The 19,470-nt window shown below is 47.3% G+C and overlaps 3 protein-coding genes across 8 annotated transcripts in view; 2 read left to right on the top strand and 1 right to left on the bottom strand.

Moving 5' to 3' along the window:
* The first annotated feature begins 128 nt into the window (after positions 1 to 128).
* Positions 129 to 8,232, top strand: AIMP2 (aminoacyl tRNA synthetase complex interacting multifunctional protein 2). 3 transcript variants are annotated; one of them, XM_029219567.1, is made up of 4 exons: positions 129 to 335; positions 4,704 to 4,910; positions 6,647 to 6,878; positions 7,703 to 8,232. In XM_029219567.1, exons 1-4 carry the CDS (start codon positions 201 to 203, stop codon positions 8,089 to 8,091), a joined length of 963 nt encoding a protein of 320 aa, XP_029075400.1. In that variant the 5' UTR covers positions 129 to 200; the 3' UTR covers positions 8,092 to 8,232. The 3 variants fall into 3 exon arrangements, with proteins under 3 accessions (XP_029075400.1, XP_029075401.1, XP_029075402.1); XM_029219568.1 differs by having other exon boundaries at positions 130 to 215; positions 7,703 to 8,230; XM_029219569.1 differs by having other exon boundaries at positions 203 to 335; positions 4,614 to 4,910; positions 7,703 to 8,230.
* Position 8,233: 1 nt separating this feature from the next.
* The window catches only part of EIF2AK1 (eukaryotic translation initiation factor 2 alpha kinase 1), a 30,658-nt gene continuing 19,421 nt past the window's right edge, over positions 8,234 to 19,470 (bottom strand). For 3 of the 4 annotated variants that reach the window (XM_029219549.1, XM_029219550.1, XM_029219551.1), the window contains exons 11-15: positions 18,314 to 18,414; positions 12,820 to 12,931; positions 12,504 to 12,586; positions 11,192 to 11,425; positions 8,234 to 9,025 (exon numbers count right to left, since the gene is read on the bottom strand). In XM_029219549.1, coding sequence (XP_029075382.1) covers positions 8,915 to 9,025; positions 11,192 to 11,425; positions 12,504 to 12,586; positions 12,820 to 12,931; positions 18,314 to 18,414 — 641 coding nt within the window. In that variant the 3' untranslated portion in view covers positions 8,234 to 8,914. The remainder of the gene's footprint in view (positions 9,026 to 11,191; positions 11,426 to 12,503; positions 12,587 to 12,819; positions 12,932 to 18,313; positions 18,415 to 19,470) is intronic. The other variant, XR_003793017.1, reaches the window with a different exon arrangement.
* Positions 12,927 to 18,541, top strand: ANKRD61 (ankyrin repeat domain 61). The gene is given in 8 exon segments (XM_029219578.1): positions 12,927 to 13,877; positions 13,880 to 13,990; positions 13,993 to 14,054; positions 14,989 to 15,001; positions 15,004 to 15,085; positions 16,531 to 17,093; positions 17,096 to 17,172; positions 17,174 to 18,541. Coding segments are annotated over 8 exon segments (1,245 nt in total). The 5' UTR covers positions 12,927 to 13,840; the 3' UTR covers positions 17,474 to 18,541.

The following is a 19,470-nucleotide window of genomic DNA, read 5'->3' on the forward strand; positions in this document are numbered from 1 at the left end:
CTCCTTCTCGCTGATTGGTTGTGTCAAAGGTCGAATCCATGACGCCGAATTAGCAGGGGCCAATTAGAGCACAGGAACTGAGCTTTCCCGGACGCCAGCCTCCGGGTCGGAAAGGAGGTGGCCGCAGCCTGTCGTGGACTTGGACGGTTTCTGAGCTTTCGTGTCTCTCACCCGCCACCTTCCCTCCCTTGGGTTCCACAATGCCGATGTACCAGGTAAAGCCCTATCACGAGGGCAGTGGATCTCTCCGTGTAGAGCTTCCCACCTGCATGTACCGGCTCCCCAACGTGCACGGTAGGATCGCCAGCCCCGCGCCAGCAGCGAGCCACGTGCAGGTAGGAGCGCGCGGCCCTTTCCCCGGCCCCGCATCAGCCCAGTGCCAGGCGCCAAGGCTCTAGTCCCACCGCCCGCCCGTCCAGTGCTCAGGCGCCCTGGCTCCACCGCGGCCCCGCCCCGCTGCCCTCTTGTTCAGTGCGCACGCGCTGCCGCCCTGGCCCTCAGTTGGAGGACTAGGGGCAGGGGTTCTTCCAGGCCCGGACCTTGGGACCCGAACTGTCGCGAACAAACCGTGGGGACCAGACCCGATCGCCTACCCCACTCCAGCCTCACGCGCCCGCCGGCCTCCGAACGACCGTAAACTCAACTATTAAAATAGCTATCCGTCTGGTATCTTTCTTTCACTTATGACTACTTAAACTTTTATATGACGAAATTTTACCCACAGAAAAGCGAATAGCACGTAAATGCTCGTTTTGAGGAATTATAAAGCGAATCCCAGTGTCACCACCACTCAAGTTAACACGTTCTCAGCGCCCCACTTAAAACTACCCCCAAAGTTCCCAACTTCCACGGTCATTACGTCCTGCTTTTCTCTCTTATTTTGTCACCTGAGTATGCATCCCTAAACCATGTAGTCTTGGTGTAAGTGGAAGCATGCAGCGTGTGCCCTGCAATGTCTGGCTGCCTCTTCTAGATATGATTTGAAGAATCCCTTTGCTGCCATGAGAAAGCAAAGCGTTCGTCCTCTGCGGCCTGCTGCTCCTTGGCTTGACTGTGCCCCCAGGGCTTTATCCGTCCCGCTGCTCACGGGCGTCGGCTGGTTTTGCATTTTAGGCTGTTATGAATTATTCTGCAGAATATTCTTGTACACGAGCAGGCATAGGGGATATACTAAGGGATGGGATCGCTGGCTCAGTGGGCTGGTCTGTCTTCAACTGGATTAGATTGCTTTCCAAAGCGGTCATCCCGGTTTATGCTCTCACCCGCAGTGTATACGAATTTCTGATGTTGGCACCCTCCCCAAAGCTGGTGGGTGTACAGTGGCATCCTAATGTAATTTAGTTCATATCTCCAAGACCGCTAAATCGGTCGAGCCCCTTTTCATGTTTATTGGGCATTTTGATTTCACCTCTTTTGTAAAGTACCTGCTCAACTTTGACTTTTTTTATTAATTGCAAATACACATTTTAATTTTCCAACTGGAGAGACTTTCTGTCCATTCTGGCTCAAGATGAGTGAATAGATAACGTTCATGGCTTGTTTTCCCTGTCATCCTTTGTCTTAAGACCTTTCTGCCTCGATTGGAAGGGCGGTGGTTAGTTTAGTTTGAAACCAAATAACACAACTGTTGTCTCACTGTAGAGCTAAGGCAAAAACACAGGCATGGTCCAGTATCTCTTCACCTGGAGATTCCCATGCAGGCATGGTCTGGTGCCCCTCAACTGGACAGTCCCATGGAATCCAAAAGAAAACCCCAGAGTGGGGAGCATAACATCTCTTTTGAGACCAAGTCCCCCTTTCTTTTTTTTTTTTTTTTTTTTAAGTCTGCTGCCTAACTACTTCCTTTGGGCATTTAACTGTGAACTTGCAACTTAGAAGATGGTAACAGAAGATGATAACAATGTGGATAGATCATTAGAAATCTAGCATCTCCAGGAGAAATGAGAGCAACACAAAGAATAAAATGCTTCTAAAAAAAAAATGCTTCTAAATCCATGTAAAATAACAAATGGATAAACACAGCACGCTAAGTCACAGTCTCTCCTGAACAAGGAAAACAACAGGCCAGCATTAGAAGGTGTGGTAGGTAAAGCAGAACTTGAGCATCTTGCGTTCCTCAGATCGAGCTATGCTGGGCTCTTATCACAGGCCACATTCCACACGCAGTACTGGGTTCAGTCTTCAGTGGAGTGCTGACGGGTTTTGAATACAGTAGGTGCTTCGCCTCTGGTTGGGCAGGGACCCGACTGCCAGTTGTAGAAATGAGCAAAGTTGTACACAAAGAATGCACACATACAGTCTGGATTAAAAGATTGGAAGTATTACTCAGGAAGACTGATACTGAGTAACATGAGGATATCACACAGGTGGCAGCCTTACCAGTCACACATTTTGCACACTTATTTCCAGTCAGCACCACATTGTTTAATTGGCACACTGAACTCTATCCTTCTTTGTCCCACCCAGATGGTAGTCATCTTGCATTTCTCTGCTGTTTGATCTCAAACAAGAGCAGCAGGTGAGGCGAGCTGAGATCGTGGAGATCCAGCTCTAGGGTAAATCGGCATTAACTAGCCGAGAGAAGGGGGAGGGGTGTTGCAGACAGAGGGAACCTGATGAGGAAAAGCCCTGTGGCAGGTTTAGGATCCAAAGAACAGCATGGCCAGAGCCCAGAGCCATGGGGAGAACGATGGGAGAGGAGGTAAGCAGAGAACCATTCCTACAAGCTATTTATCAAGCTATTTATCTTAGGCTTTTTAGTCTAAGAGGTTGTTTTGATTTCTGGCTGCCGTCGTAGGGATGGGTGGGGTGGAGGGGTGGACCAGAATGGATGCAAGGTGACCAGTGGAAGTAGGCCAGGTGAAAAATGGTGTCTTGGACTCAGGCATTGACCATGGAGGCACACTTACAAGTCATTGGATTCCAGAAAATGGACAACAGCTGGTGATGAATTGGCTCTGCAAAGAGGGCAGGCAGTGTTGTGAGTGACAAGGGGAGAAACAAAATGTTCCTTAAACTCACCAGCATACAAATGTGATCAGGCACTCTTCCAACACTCACACTGTATCATGAGTGCATGTTTATATTTTTTAAAATAAATTTATGTATTTTATTTATTTTTGGCTGCATTGGGTCTTCGTTGCTGCACGCGGGCTTTCTCTAGTTGCAGCGAGCAGGAGCTACTCTTCGTTGTGGTGTGCGGGCTTCTCATTGCGGTGGCTTCTCTTCTTGCAGAGCACAGGCCCTAGACACGCAGGCTTCGGTAGTTGTGGCACGCAGGCTCAGTAGTTGTGGCTCACAGGCTCTAGAGTGCAGGCTCAGTAGTTGTGGCACACAGGCTTAGTTGCTCCGCGGCACGTGGGATCTTCCCGGACCAGGGCTCGAACCCGTGTCCCCTGCATTGGCAGGCAGATTCTTAACCACTGTGCCACCAGGGGAGGCCACGAGTGCATGTTTATAATAAACTCAAGGTCATTGCTTATTGACCCTTTTGTCTAGTCATGAGCGTCTTACTCATGCTTAACGTGTTCTTTGTTCTCTTGACTCAAATGGATTATCTTTTGTGAGAGCTTGTGAATCTGAAAATAGGTTGCACAGTGTGACTGCTGGGAGGTTTCTTGTTATTGCTTTTTAAAGTAAGTTGGGGGCTTCCCTGGTGGCGCAGTGGTTGGGAGTCCACCTGCCGATGAAGGGGACACGGGTTCGTGCCCCGGTCCGTGAAGATCCCACATGCCGCGGAGCGGCTGGGCCCGTGAGCCACAACTGCTGAGCCTGTGTGCCACAACTACTGAAGCCCGCGCACCTGGAGCCCTTGCTCCACAACAAGAGAAGCCACCACAGTAAGAAGCCCGTGTACCATGGTGAGGAGTAGCCCCTGCTCGCCGCAACTAGAGAAAGCCCCTGCGCGGCAACGAAGACCCAACGCAGCCAAAAATAAATAAATTAAATAAATAAACAAATAATAAAGTAAGTCTGTAGAGATTTGAGATTTATTTCTCAGCAAATATTGGGTTGGCCAAAAAGTTCCGTTACAGAAAAACCCAGACAAACTTTTTGGCCAACCCAATGTTATTAGTTACTTATGGTATACTAGTCCACTGTACCAGGCAAGAAAGATGCAAAGATTCAGTGAATGAAGGATGTGAATATTCCCTCTTTATGAAGTAATACATTTCAGCAGTGAAAAAGTTCTAGATGATTCTAAGATAATGTGAGTGCCAGTATTGCCTAGAAAATGATTTGGGGAATGGATCATTTGACCGCCCCCCCCCGGACATACTTCTAAGCCTAAGGACACTCTTCTCTTAACCTGTGTGTGCTCCCTTTTCCCTTCGATTAGTATGATTGATTACATCCTCATCGCCACCCCCAATCTTTTTCTATTCATTTCCGCAAAGTATTTTGAACTAGTTTGATAGAACAATTTGTGTTCGTTTTCTCTCCTCCTCTGTTCTTAGAGACTAAATCATCTGAAATAGGAGTCCTGCAATTTCTGAGTGGCTTTCAGGCACACCATTATTTGTCTTATAGCATTTGGGGATTGATCTGCAGGACCTATTGGACTGGGGCAAATGAGATGATTCTGCTAACCTCACTTTAATGTCTTCTGAAAGGTGGGAGGTTCGAACTAAGTGGAAGACAAGTGATCAAACAGACTGCTTTGATGTGAGAGGAAGTGAACGTTTTGATGTTGGTCTGTTTAGGAAGAGTCGGACCCATCTCTTCAAGCTCTTGAGTCCCGCCAAGATGATATTTTAAAACGTCTGTATGAATTGAAAGCTGCCGTCGATGGTCTCTCCAAGATGATTCAGACACCAGATGCGGACTTGGATGTAAGCAACATAATCCAAGCTGACGAGCCCGCTGCTTTATCGACCAGTGCATTGGACTTAAATTCCGTGCTTGGAAAGGTGAGTGCATCTAGAAAGCTAAGGAACATCAGCGCGCTAGGTGGATATTAGTGCTGGAAAATTGTGCCGGTGGGATTAAAGCCTTGGTTTTCGAGTTTTCAAAGGTGGTGCAAAAGCACATTCCTCCTCTGATTGTGCCTTTGCACAGAACAGATTCATGAGCGTTGAGTGAAGCCAGGCAGGCTCTAATGCAGCTTCTGGATTTCTCAGACCCGGTAGAGAACGGGGGGGGGGGGGGGATCCTTAGGCAGAAGAGGGAGTCAAGAATCCCTGCTTCCTGCCGGCAGCTCCCGGCAGACTCCGAGCCCTGAAGAAATGGTCGTACACTCAGTGCTTCTCTGAGGTTCAGCCAAGTCAACCCTGACTCTTTGAGAGTGGCCTGAATTTCAGAGCCTTGGCTGTCCAGGCGCAAAATGCCCACCGATCCTTTTGCAATTTGTTGCTAAAAGCCAGTCACAGTCTCATACCTCAGACGTATTTTGCTTAAATTCAGTTTGCTGTGTTAAAAAATCAGTTGCGTCAGCCACCTTTAATGTCAGTCTACAGGCTTCAGTTGATTTACAGGACAATCTGATAACGCAAAGAAAGAATATCTTGTTACAAGTGGGTGCAAGAGGGTTCGTCCCGAGAATCCCTGCTAGCACCCTCCCCTAGAATTGGTGACAGAAAACGGTCCTGCTTAAAGACGTAACAAGCGGAGGCAGCATTGCCATGTCTCCCCCAGAGCTGTTTTTGGTAACGTCCGTCCCTCTGCACTCATGTATCCCTTCATCCCCCAGTTCGTGTTTGCATGCGCCGGGGGCCCATGAGACCCCACTCAGCCAGTCCCCCAGGGAGCCAGTCTGCATAGGGGATGAGTCGGTGAGACAGCTGTGCCGGGTGTCCCAGCATGCCGGGGGGCCTCCCAGAGCACACAGTGCTTCAGATGAATCTTGACACCGCAGAAGGCACAGCATCAAGTAACACGATATGTTCAGAGAAATGCGGAGCATCCAGCATAGGTCCACATGAAGGGCATCGGTCAGGAGTGGCAAGACCAGAGGCCAGATTGTGGCCGGCTGTGGACAGAAAGCCACACAGTTTGGCCTCTGTTGTATCATATGAGTTCATTAGTTATGAAGAGCGGATGTACAGAAATAAGATAGTCCGCATCTAAAGGCAGTGCGTGTTGCAAATCAACTATACTTCAATAAAATAAATTTTAAAAACAAAATAAAATAAAAAGGCAGTGTGTTTTGGCACTTTAATTCACACCTAGTTTTTTAAAATCTCCCTGAGCGAAGACCCTTTTCCAAGGGGTTCTTCATTGACACGTAACTCAAACAAATTGCTGTAGAAACTATATCCTTTCGGGCATTAGAAAGATTTAGTAAATGGAGTAATTACACGTGTGATTTTTTTTTTTTAACTTAGGGACAAACAGAGGTGTCAATCCTAACATGTTGTACTAATCTGAGTAGAGTCACCTTTTATTTATTGGGAGCAGCATTGCAGGGGTGGAGGGTTGGAGTCGGCTGCTGTCCCCTGCTTCCTACCGAGCCGAGCCCCCTTGGTAGCTTCCTTCCATCCCCAGCACTCATATCCTTGGCTGCAGGTGGGGTGACATTAGTACCTTCTTCCCGGGAGGTGACGATTCTTTAGAGAAGCCTGGTGGGGTTCTAAGCACAGCACCTGGTACAGTGTCAGCACTCGCGTTGCTGTTGGTGTCATCTGCTCTGTTGGGGTTTGCTCCCCAGGATTACGGGGCACTGAAGGACATCGTGATCAACGCCAACCCCGCCTCGCCACCCCTCTCCCTGCTCGTGCTGCACCGGCTGCTCTGTGACCACTACAAGGTCCTGTCGACTGTTCACACGCACTCAGCCGTCAAGAGTGTGCCGGCAAACCTCCTCAGGTGCTTCGGCGAGCAGACGAGGCAGCAGCCCCGTCACGAGTACCAGCTGGGTTTTACTCTGATTTGGAAGGACGGTAAGTGGAGGGGCTGGGTGACTAGGAGGCAATGGGGAATGGGAAAGGGGCGGCCTGCAGCTGCGCAGACTCCTCGGCTGCTTGCCGTCAAAGTCTAGAGAGCTTGTGGGGGGTCCTACAAGAGGAGCAGGCACACCTTGGCCCGGAGATGCTCTCCTTCCTCTGGGAAGGTGAAGGTCTCAACTGAGGGCAGTCTCCGAGGGAATCCTGTCTAACCGGCCAGGGCAGGGGAGTCACGGCTGTCACGGCCGTCTTGCCCTCACATTCCAAAACCCATCATTATGGGGACACTGACGTCCTCTTTTAATGGACATTATCCATTAAAGGGTGGCAGGATGTCATTTATTCATTATCTCACTGGTGTGTGCACTTCTCCCGGTTAAGTTCCTACAGAGGGAATTGAGTTCATGTCCATCCATCGAGGCCTTACTGCCCTCAGCCACACGTGGAGAGCCAGGGTGAGGGCAGCAGGAGGTCCTGGCCTGGGAGATGGGACCCCCTCCAGGCCTCATGCCCAGATCCTTAGGCACAGGGGTTGGAACAGATGGTCTGAGGTCCTTTCTAGCTTGAAAACTGTCATCATCACATACCAGAAACGGTTACTTTATAACTTAACAGTTTGCACCGTTTAAACCTGCAGTTTAAACTTTCTTGAATATTACTAACCTTTTGGAGACCGACTAAAACTGCGATTGTCTTGAAAATACACTTTCCCTCGCCACCGGTTCGTGACCAACAGGGACTCCCCTTGCCACGCTCTACAAGCACTTCCTCCGGTGGTGCTGCTCTTGTTGACATTTCATGGAGTGCTTATTTCTTTTCAGTGCCGAAGACTCAGATGAAGTTCAGTGTCCAAACGATGTGTCCCATCGAAGGAGAAGGGAACATTGCGCGCTTCCTGTTCTCTCTCTTTGGCCAGAAGCAGGATGCTGTGAATTTAACCCTCATAGATAGCTGGGTAGATATAGCGATTTTTCAGCTAAAAGAGGGAAGCAGTAAAGAAAAAGCCGCTGTGTTCCGCTCCATGAACTCTGCTCTCGGGAAGAGCCCCTGGCTCGTTGGGAGTGAACTCACGGTGGCGGATGTCTTGCTGTGGTCCGTTCTCCAGCAGACAGGGAGCTGCAGTGGGACAGCGCCAGCCAACGTGCAGAAGTGGATGAGGGCCTGTGAAAACCTGGCCCCTTTTCACATGGCCCTCGAGCTCCTTCAGTGAGCCTCAGTCACTGATTTTAACGGGTTTAAATTTTAAGGATGGTGCTGTTTTGTGCCTATTATTGGTAAAGGGACTTGTACTAAAATCAAAGTCTCTATCTAGGCCAGTGGTTAAATATCAATAAATGCATCATATAATTAACTTGTGGTTTTCATTTTATTTAAAATCCAGCAACACTGTATGCAATATACCGTGACGATTGCCAGCTACGTGGCAGGCACACTGGGGTACAAATACGAACGTATCATATCGCTGCCTTCGAGGAATGTAGACTGGGGGGGGAGCAAGTCTGTGAGGAAGGAGGGAGCCCGTGGGAACAGCGCAGTGCGGAGGGTAGGGAGGCCAGCAGCTGCCCACTTGGAACGGTGCAGCTAGTGCGCGGGCCTGGGCTTGGGCGGCGGTGGGTCCAGAGCACACTTAGGTTTCTGCAGGAGAACCTAGAGGAGGACTTGGTGGTCAACAGGCAGAGTTCAAAAGAGAAAGAACAGCTGAGGATGAGGCCTACACGTTCACTTTCAGAGACTGGATGGACGGTACTGTTAAAGTGAGAAGTCCAGGAAAAGGAGCGTGTGGGGTAGGAGAAAGGCAAGAACAGAACAGGTTTCGTTTCGAGCAGTCTTCGGTTCAAAATGCCAGCCTTAAAGGGTACTTTCACAGACTCACTTTAATACGTCTTATACAGGCTCACTAAATGCAATTAGAGTTATACCAGCCACACCCTAATAAAGACTGAAAATTTACATTCCAGTTGACTGTTTAGCTTAAAAAGTCCACTCTCGTATCTACAGAGCCTACTGAGGCTATACGGGCACACCCCCACCTTTCAAGTCACCCTCTTAACCCCTTTGTCTTGAGAGAGGAGACTTAGCTGCTTCTTTAGTTCTTCAATTTCTTTTTCTTGCTCTAGTATCTTCATCTGTAGGGTGAGATTAACCTGTAAAGAGAGAAAATTTTAAGCTCCGTTACGGCGGCTTCTTCCTTTACTTTTAAATATAGAGGCCTGCCTCTCTGCACACCTCCAATACGCGTGGATTCCAGTTCTCACAGCTTATTACACGTCGCCCAGCAACGTGGGTCAAGTGTCAGTTGCCAAGGTATAGTGACTAATTGCCTTAGCGCTTCAGTCCACGAAACACTATGTGACCCACCATACATGTCATAATCAGGAACAATCATCACTTCTTCCAACGGCTCTGCTGGTTGGTCACCGTGCACCTGTTAGTCGGTTCACACACGGGCAGTGTGTGGAGTTGTGCTGCCTCCTGTCTCCCAGTGATAAACCCACGTGACATTTTTGAAAGAGGGAACTGGCCAACAAAGATGAAAGTACAGCAAAGTCATGAAAAGTGAGGATGCCAGAAGTGAATATCAAACGCACGGTGTTACAGACGAAAGAGCTGATCGTGGGAATGCTGATCCCGCCACCATCGGACGCACTGAGTGAAGACCGCTTATCAACGTGAGCAGGAAAAGGATGAAGATGCCCCAAGAAAACTTCACGTTAAAGAACTCTTGGGGACGGATCGTAACGTCAAAAGTGCCGAAGGTAAAATGCCAGAAACGGATCCAAACTTAGCGAGGAGTATGACAAGTCACCAGGGCATAGAAAAGATGCTCACTCCGTGCCCTAAGTTACAGGACAAGATGGTGGGCACTATTCAAACTACTCTTGAAACACTTTCATTCTCAATTATATTTTATAATTTTCTTCATTTCCACATACATCTGTAACTGATAATGAGAGTTTTAATGTTCTGACAAACATTTTTAAAGGTCATGGAACGACTGTAACTTTCCCCATTGATTATTAAGCTCCTTTTGTATGCTGTGAGCTCTGCGTGGTCACTGTCACAGTCCTGCACTACACAAAGTGCAAAGTGAGGGCCACCTGTCTATGCAAATTTATCTCTGCAGGTATGCACAGGTTCCTTTATAAACAATTCTACAAGAAGGAGAAATCCTTACCATTAACAACAAGTAACTACGGTCTCTACTCTAGCTTCACAGGGAGTTAGAAAATTCTCTCCATACAAGGATACCAATTTAACAACCACATCTGCTATTTTCAGAGACTGAGAGAAAAGCACTACACCTACCCGTTTACCATTCAATCTACTAAAATTCACTGTTTTACTTGAACACAAATAAGCCTTAAACAAAAGACAAATCAACTAACCAGTTGCAAGTGGTTCCCCAACTCGTGTGCATCAGAACCGCTTCGAGGGTTTGTAGAACCACAGAGAGCAGCCCCTTCTCCCCCAGATGTCTCTTTTATAGGTCGGTGGGGGAAGCGGGGGGGGGGGTCTAAGAATTCTGTCGAGTTCATGGTGATTTTACGCTGCTGGTCTGGAGACCGCACTCTGGAGCTGGTGCGTCCACCCACTGCTGCTCACACGCTGGGTATAAGTTACTCGGAGATCTCACTACAGTGCAGGTCTTGGGGGGAGCCCCGGAGCCTGTGTTTCTAACAAGCTCCCAGGTAAGGCTGATGCCGCTGGTCGGAGGACCCACTTTGAGTAGCAAAGCACTAGAGAACCTGTGAATTTCTCTTTGAGTCAAGCTTTTTTAAGTCTTAGAAAGTTTCTGTGTATACCTGGCACTGAAACGACACGTCAGGAAGGAGGAAGGGGATGGCTGCCTGGAGCAGGACCCCTCACGGGACAGAAAACCAGACTCCACACGGGGATGCTGAGATCTCAGGGTGGGTAAGGTGGTCTCAGCCACAGATGCTCCAGCTCCCCTGAGAAGCACTGCTGTCCTATATCCTTTGGTGTGTGTGCCGTTCTACTAGTAGGTACTTTATAATAATTCATAAAAGGCCATATACCATAGTTGGAAAGGAAAACTAAAACCTTTTGACTTAGCAAGATGAGGCTCGAAACTGGAGCCCATGTGACCATTTTCAGAGTAGACAGTTGGCAGTGGTCATCTAGCTTACCTGACAAGTACGCCACTGGCAACTCTGAGAACGGGTTGAAATATTTTGTTTCCATAAACCTGACTCTAAGCTCAACTGCGCTTCGTGAAATGGGATTCACAATTTAAACAAATTCCATTTTAAGCTTCATATTTCCCCCAGTATTAAAAAAATCATACATACATTTCCAGAATTTTGGAAGAGTTCACTCTGCAGCAGCTGAACAGCAGACGGCCTCTGGGATGAGCTCTTTCTGGTTAAGTGCTGGATGTACTTGGCTTGGACGGGACACCTTTTACTGAGGGACTCGGGGATCTGTCCAGTTCTTAAACCCGTTAAAACACGTGCTCGCTCCATTTCTGTCCCAAACGGCTGAAAGAGCTCCAGCAGGATAACACCCAAGCTATACATATCTGACTGGAAAAGGGGGGAAACGGTCAATCAGTTGTGAAATACACAGAGTAACATTTCCATTCCCACCCACCTTCCTTTCAAAAGCGAGAGGATTTTCTACAGAAGGATGATTGACAGTCCCTACAACGGAGGGAACACAGTGGGCTGGCTCGTCCCTCACAGAGGCAGGTGTCTGCCAGCTGGATCTACTGTAGGTGATCTACAGACAGATGACTGTACTCTTGCAATCTCCAGCTCTAACACCAAAAAGGGGCATCCAGGGGCACGAAGGACTGAGGGCCAGGCGAGGGGCAGGGGTCATCCCGGCCACCCAGAGCGGTCACTACCATACAACTGACTCCACTGCTCCTTGAAAACCCAGGCCAGGTATAGCCTGAGAGAGACATGAGAGGTCACCGAGGGTGCCTGCGGCCTACCCCGGTCCCACCTCTGCCTCCGCTAAGAGTTAGGCATTCTTGGTAAAGTTTTAGCAAACTGCATAAAACCTGTCACTTTTCCTAAAAACAGTCTTTTAGGAAGGTGTTTACTACATAGGATTTTCGGAGCTGCCATGGTTTTTCTGGCAGCTCTTTCCCAATCACTAAAAAGTTGAATGATTCATCAAAAGGAAGAAAATGTACTAGGCTGTTATTTTGAGAAAAGAATTTACTTTAACATTCCTTCGAGGAACGAGCTGGATTAAAACTTTTCCGCATCTTCATTCAGCCTCAGAGGGAAGCAGGTGTCACACCTGTCGGGGGCACTGATTTACCTAAGCTTGAAGGCAGAATGAACGGCTGAAAACAGACTCTGGTGAATCCTGCCTTCCTGAGGGGAAGGTGGTATCTTAAAGGGAAAGCTCATTGCAAAAATTATTTTGTGACACCCACGGATTTGGAAATAGTAAAATAGCCTAAAAAAGTCAGATTCAGTTGAAAAGTGAGGCTTCGCACTATGGTAGTTTGATGTAAGAGATAACCTACCACATTCCACTATTTCCAAATCACTTCGACGTCAGACCTTCCACTGCATTTACTGTACTTTTTGTTACTTACAACTGCAGGGTAAGTCCACTGAAAGGGTAGAAGGGAACAAACACTACCTTGGCATCATACTCGGATCCCTCCAACTGTTCAGGGGAAGCATACAGGCAAGTGCCCACTCTGGAGGTATGTGTGGGTGTCCCTGTAATTTGAAAAGCCAGAGATTAAGCATGGCAGGATTAGCACTGTCTACATAAAGACCCCTGACTGAGCAGGGCATTGCAGCTCCCAAGGAAATGATAGTTGCTTTTTTCTTAAATCTCACCTTTGCTGTTAAGTCTGATTCTCTTTAAATACTGACAGTGTTCAACCATGTCTCTCTCTCTCTCTTTTTAATGCAAAACCAAACAAAAACCACCACCAAAATAAACTTACTCTTTCCATTTCCATTGGCCCAGTCTGTGTTCTGTATGATGTCTGCACAGGCCAGGCCAAAGTCTCCTATTTTTACTTGCTGATTGGGGCCATGAAGAAAAATATTTCTGGGCTGTAAACAAACAGAACAGGTCAACCCCACGGTGTTCTAGAAAGAATAGTGAAAACATATGGATGCTGAGAGTTTTCAACTCAGAGCCAATAGCCCCTCAAGAATTAAAAATGAGAGCAGTGGTTCTCAAACTTGGCCGCACATTAGCATGACCGTGGACCTTTAAACAAATCTCAGCGGCCAAGCCACTCCCCAGACAGATTAAATCAGATTTCCTGGAGGTGGACACAGGCGTTGACATTACTTAAAGTCCCCAGCTTATTCCACGAATGTACAGCGTGCTTGTGCACAAGTGCATTTCAGCCCTGACGGGACCTCAGAGTCACCGAGAAGGTTTTAACAGCTACTGTCCTCTCAACAAGTCAAAGACTTTGATTGTTATTATTTTTAATGAAAACACTGATGTTTTTTAAAGCTCCCAGATGATCTAACATGTTAGCCAGGGTTGGGGATGGCCAGGTCACACTCTAAAGGTACACATTTCACTCTATTGAAGCAGTCATCACAGACCCAACACATCTCCCGATGGAAGTACCCCCAGACCAGTGGAAAACGCACCTCTGTTACACGCGGGGTGGAATTCCATTAAAAACTAGAAAGCGTTTAGCTTAAAAGTTAGGTCTTCTTAATGTAAATGTTTTGTTTGTATAAATTCCCTTATTTTAGCGTTGTCAGGTTTTTCTAACAGTAGCTGAATGGGAAGAGAAAACTGTGCTCCTGTAGCTGGCACTGTAGATACAGGAACAACATGTGAAAAAGTTTGGTTCTGATATAAAAATGCATCATCTTCACGGATACCATTCTCAACAGTTCTAGAACTGAATGGAAAGAATCATAAAGAGACTGAGACTGACCAATTCTGTAACGCGTTCGCCCTGAATTCCTAAGTCCCCCCTCGAAGTTGTACTCATGGGAAACATAACCAAGAGAGGCAGCAGGGGGCTGGTGGCGACGGGGCCCAGGCCCCGGAAGAGGGCGCGGTGGTGTCATTCCACACCGGGCTCTACGAGGCCATCCTGAGGGAGGGCAGCATCGCACTCCGGGCTCTGCTTAGAAGCCACCTGTCAACCAGCCCACGGCCGTTCTGGCCAACTCCACCAGCTACAGATCACTGCTGAGCCAGGTACCCGCGTTCTCCTCTCGATCACTTTGAGAAAAAAAACGTGATGCTTCAGAAGGAACACCACCTGATTCTTGAGGACTCACTGCACCTGGCTGCCTTCACCGTGCCCGAGGCTGGATGGTCCACGCTGAGCACACCGCACACCCAAAGCCGTATTCTGCTGAGTCTGCGACGACTCCTTCCAGGGATCACACGGGCACTGACTGAGCAGACACTGGGGCTCGCTTGGTTGGAAGAACATTAATGTCATCCTCTCAGATGTGCCAGTGCTGATTATGTCTGTGTGCTGGAATTATTTCTCCCTTTTTTACATATAGTTTTTCATTTTCTGAATTTTTATACAGTAATTATTACCCTTATAACTTAAATTATTTTCAGAAAGTCACCCTCTGCCCTTATCTTGCAGTCGTGCTGTAAAGGCCTGTGTGTGTGTGTGTGTGTGTGTGTGTGGTGTGTAAAGAACTCGCATAAACAGCTCTGCTAATCATAGACAGAATACAAGCAGCATTAACTGTGAAACCCTAAACGTGCAGGTTATACTACTGATGCTATGACTTTGGCAAAGGCTTAAAAAACAAAACCTACTTGTCAATGACTCTCTGGGTCAATTTAAGGACCAAGGGACTTGATAGCAATTACCATTAATTTTACACAATGAGCTCTTCACAAGAATCAACTTTCGAAGTTTTAAGTAAATTATATCTGCTGCCTTGGTAAATCTGCATGTATGTAAAATACAGATTTTTATAATATCAATCTAAAATTGACTGGTTTGGGGTAATTTAAAACAGGCAAAAGGAGAATTTCAATGCACATAACAGAGAAATACTGAACCAAAGAGATGCTAAATAGAATTATTTCCTTTGAAATAGCAAGCTAACACAATTATTCTAACTATATCGGGCTACTTGTAATGTATTTTTTCCCCCCAAAGCAGACGCAGTCCATCATCCCATCCACCTGGCTGCGGAATACCGCAAGGCACAGAGTTTGCTTTGTTTGTTAGAACATGGTGCAGACCCAGAAGTAAGGTAAGTTAACTCAACAGGTGACTGTTTCTAAATGAGGACACACACGATCTGTGTTCCTTTCCCGATCATGTCTGGACTCATCCATTCTCCATGGGTGATGGACTACAGGTTACCACGTTTGGAATAAACCAATTTCCTTACTGACTAGATGAGATCCTCTGAAAACCGGAAATAATACAGGAACGCAAATCAGTCAGCCCACTTAAAGCATCGTGAGTATTAAGCGCTCAGCAATGGTGTTGTGGAAAATTAAGTCCTGGTCACAGCCCTCAGGGAGTTTAACAACCTAAGTTAGATACGAAAAATAAGGAAATGGAAAGAGGCAAGGGATTTTCTTGGAAAGAAGTTCATCTTGCTTGCCAATATATCTTCACCGCCTAAACCAATGCTGACACTTCCTAAGTGCCCAATAAGTATCATCTGAATGAACGGGAGAAGTACATGGTATAAAAGAGAGTCGAGCCCCAAATCCTTACCACGCTCTGGAAGGGCGCCCCCCCCCCGTCTTGCTCTCACCCTGCCCCCGAGCCCCACCCCAGCTCTGCAGGTCCTCCCAGGACTGGACCATCACGTTCCCCCTCCCCACAGGATTCCTCAGTATACCCTTCCCACCCTTTCTCGCCCTGGGTGGGGCCTGCAGACCTCTTTGCCCACTGGCCTGTTTACTCAGCTCTTTCGGATTAATGCTTCCACACCTGACTGTAAGCTCTGCAGGGTGGGGACTCTGCTGTTTCCCCACACCCCTGGTGCAGGGCTTACACTAAATCAACAGGTGAACTGAAAAGTCATCCTCTAATCCCAGTGGAGCGGTCGGATGCTCATAAGAGACCTTCCCTTTTCTCTGCCACAATCAAGGAATTTTGGAGGCAATCCTGAGAGATTTCAGGAAAGATGAGGGCCGAGTTGTCAAACTCTCACTCCGCCTGCGCTGGGGAGGGACTGACGATAAACTCCAGCTGCAGCCCCTGCCATCCACACACACGAGTGAGAAGGCCAGGTAGAGGAGCAGGTGCGGGGCCACCAGGGACTGAGTCAGCGGGCGTTCTGCCCCTTCACGGCTCACTTCTGTGGGCATTCCGGATCACACTCGAGTCCGCACAATTTTACTGAATGGCTGCTAACTTAGCACAGCCCTGAGGGGCTGTGGACACAGAGCTAACTGAGATGCAGCCTGGAAGAGGCCACCGTCCCAGCAGGAGTAACAAAGCTGACACGAGCTGCGATAGGAAGCTGGGCCCCTCCGTGCTGTGATGCATACCACCCTGTCCCCGCAAGACGCTGGGATACCCCAAGAAATTAAACAGCAATGCAGATTCTCAAACACTTCTCTAGAGTAATTACGGGGGATTATCTTAAATAAATGTTGCCTTCTTAAGTAGTAGCTCTCCGCGTCGAGCCATTCCCACTGTGAACTGAGTGTAATCTGCCATCAATACCTATTCCAGAGACACAAGAGGCCTCACCACGCTCCACCTGATGCTCCTGCACTGGCCCATCACCTCTACCACGTGGACAAAGCCGGGGAACAGAATCCAAAGGATCCTGACAGGCATCCAGCACAACACAGTCCTGTGTCTCCGCATTTTGTGCGAACACGGGGCCCAGGTGAATGCGCGAGTGGACAGCAACAACGGGCACTCCCGGCTCCACCTGGCCATCACGTATGGGACCTACCCGGTTCTCTCCATCCTGGCCCAGAACAGTGCCCAGGTCAACGCCATAAACGAGTCCAGCATGACACCCCTGCACATGGCTGAAGACATACTGAATAAGGAGATGGTGGAAACGCTCATTGCCCACAGGGCAAACGTCAACTGCGCCGTCTCCTCCACAGGCAACACGGCCCTGAAGCTGGTGGTGTGCACCGCGTCAAGCACGGCCGGCCGGCTGCTGGCCGTGGGCCTGAGCTGCATCCGCCTGCTGCTCGTTCACGGAGCCCAGGTGAATACGCAGGACCATGAAGGTCAAGCCGCGATCCACGAGGCGTGTTTTGGAGGCAGAGAGGCAATAATCTCTTGCTCAAATTTGAAGCCAACGTTAACATATTAACAAGAAATGGGGAATCTCCGATATATATGTACCTTCAAGCGCGGTTCCAATATAAGAGACACGGCACTTCTCACCAGGCTGCTTTACCACTCTTATCCTTTGAGACTGACCAATAACCAAGGAATTCTACCTGCAGGAATCATGCTCCCAGAATTCCACCTCCTAAGGGAAACCCTAATAAAGTTATCTCAAAAACCCTTATCCCTAGAGGACAACTGTAAAAGAAATGTCAGAAATATTTACGGGGAGAAACAAAAACAGCACTTGAAGCGACTTCTCCCAGGGAAGATCTGGAATTCCGTATCTGGTTATTATGGTTTAGCTCACCTCCTGAAATAAGATCTCAAAGTTGCACAGAGCCACAGAACTTCAGTAACTCACATCACATTTTCTGGCTAGACGTGTACCCAGAAAATACTTAACCCATCACCTTATACATCCCAAATATACAAACTACTGGTTCTTAAACCTTTTTCAAAAAATAAAATGATTTGCACATTAACTTTTTCTTCCTAAATAGTCTTTTAAATGAATTTTCCATGATTTAATTTTTGCCCCAAAAGTAAGTAAATTAATTTAAAACTCTCAGCCAAAGAAGTAAATACATTTTCTCTCTCTCGCTCTCTCTTTTTTTCTGGCCATGCCGCACGGCTTGCGGGATCTTAGTTCCCTAACCAGCGACTGAACCCGCACCCCCAGCAGTGAAAGCTTGGAATCCTAACCACTGGACCGCCAGGGAATTCCCTATTGTCTCTCTTTCTTGATAGTCTTTTATAAAAATTGGAAGAGTCATTACAGATGTTTAAAACAGCAGAAAAAAATTTCCCATGTTAAATTTCTTTTAAGAGGGATAATTACAGAAACAGGTTTTACCTCTAAGGCAGAAATGAGTATTTTTGTCAGCATGAAATACATTTAGCGTCATCAGTTATATTAGTACTCAGAGCACACTTACTACCTGAAAACGGCTAGAATTTTCGAATGCCCAAAGATTACTCCTTTTAAATTCAATCTAAAGTTTTCACATTCTAGACCTATGGAACAATGATTTATACAATATAAAGGTAATGATAACCTCTGAGGTAAATAAACTAGGGTGCATGATCTCATTTAATTCAATAACCAATACCCAAGTCATCCCTGTAAGCAGCTGTCAATGATTTAATCTTCCCCACTTACCTTTAGATCTCTGTGTACAATTCCCATGTTATGTATGTAAAATACACCTTCCACCAATTCTTGAAAAATTTTTGTTGCAACACTGGCCATAACATAAGGACCTTTAAGTTAAAAAAAATAGTTTTATTTCTCTAATAGTTTTTCACTTGTTACATAACATCAAAATGTAATGAGGGGACTTCCCTGGTGGTGCAGTAGTTCAGAATGTGCCTGCCAATGCAGGGGACAAGGGTTCAAGCCCTGGTCCAGGAAGATCCCACATGCCGCAGAGCAACTAAGCCCATGCACCACAACTACTGAGCCTGCGCTCTAGAGCCCGCGAGCCACAACTACTGAGCCCACATGCCACAACTATTGAAGCCCGTGCGCCTAGAGCCCCTCCTCCACAACTAGAGAAGCCACTGCAATGAGAAGCCCATGCACCCCAACGAAGAGTAGCCCGCGCTCGCCACAACCAGAGAAAAACCCGTGCACAGGAATGAAGACCCAACGCAACGAAAAATAAATAACTTTATAAAAAAAAAAATGTAATGAACGTAGTTATAAATACATTTAACACCTGACACCACACAACATTCAGATTGTCAACACAGTCAATACTCCACAATGGTTTCAAACCTAGAAATCAGCAAACAAAGAAGCCACTGCAAACTAGCTCCTAAGAGTCGATGGACTTCTGTCACCAGAAAGAGAGGACCTCTCATGTCACTCAGAGCCCCTGTATGAACTGCTCTGTAAACAATTCTCAGGCATCGGGTGGCTAGATTAAACTGCGTTTCAGTCCCCTTCAACCCCTGACATCTGGGGTTTAATGCTAATAAATCTGGTGTCCTGGCCCGCTGTGGATTAAACACATTATTACAAATAACAGAATAAGAAAAAAGATAAATTATGTTAGCCCAAGGGGTGAGCTTCTATTGCCTGGAAGATTTGGAATGCTGCATTTTCCAAAAATGATGGACAAATGAAGTAGAGGGGGGAAAGGTAAATGAATTAATTAATCTATTAATATCATAACATAAGATGGGAATTTAGAGGGTGGAGAGGTTTGGTAAGACTAAATCAGGGACTTCCCTGGTAGCACAGTGGTTAAGAATCCACCTGCCAATGCAGGAGACACAGCTTCGAGCGCCGGTCCAGGAAGACCCCCACATGCC

This window comes from Monodon monoceros, unplaced genomic scaffold (assembly GCF_005190385.1).
Source record: "Monodon monoceros isolate NGI ecotype Baffin Bay Population unplaced genomic scaffold, NGI_Narwhal_1 Super_Scaffold_13, whole genome shotgun sequence".
Taxonomy (NCBI): Eukaryota; Metazoa; Chordata; class Mammalia; order Artiodactyla; family Monodontidae; genus Monodon; species Monodon monoceros.

Bases quoted from the DNA above. Each gene is read 5' to 3' on its own strand.
- AIMP2 (XM_029219567.1), top strand. From the start codon at position 201: ATGCCGATGTACCAGGTAAAGCCCTATCACGAGGGCAGTGGATCTCTC. The intron at 4,911-6,646 runs GTGAGTGCATCT...TTTGCTCCCCAG, and splicing joins TAAATTCCGTGCTTGGAAAG to GATTACGGGGCACTGAAGGA. The intron at 6,879-7,702 runs GTAAGTGGAGGG...ATTTCTTTTCAG, and splicing joins TACTCTGATTTGGAAGGACG to TGCCGAAGACTCAGATGAAG.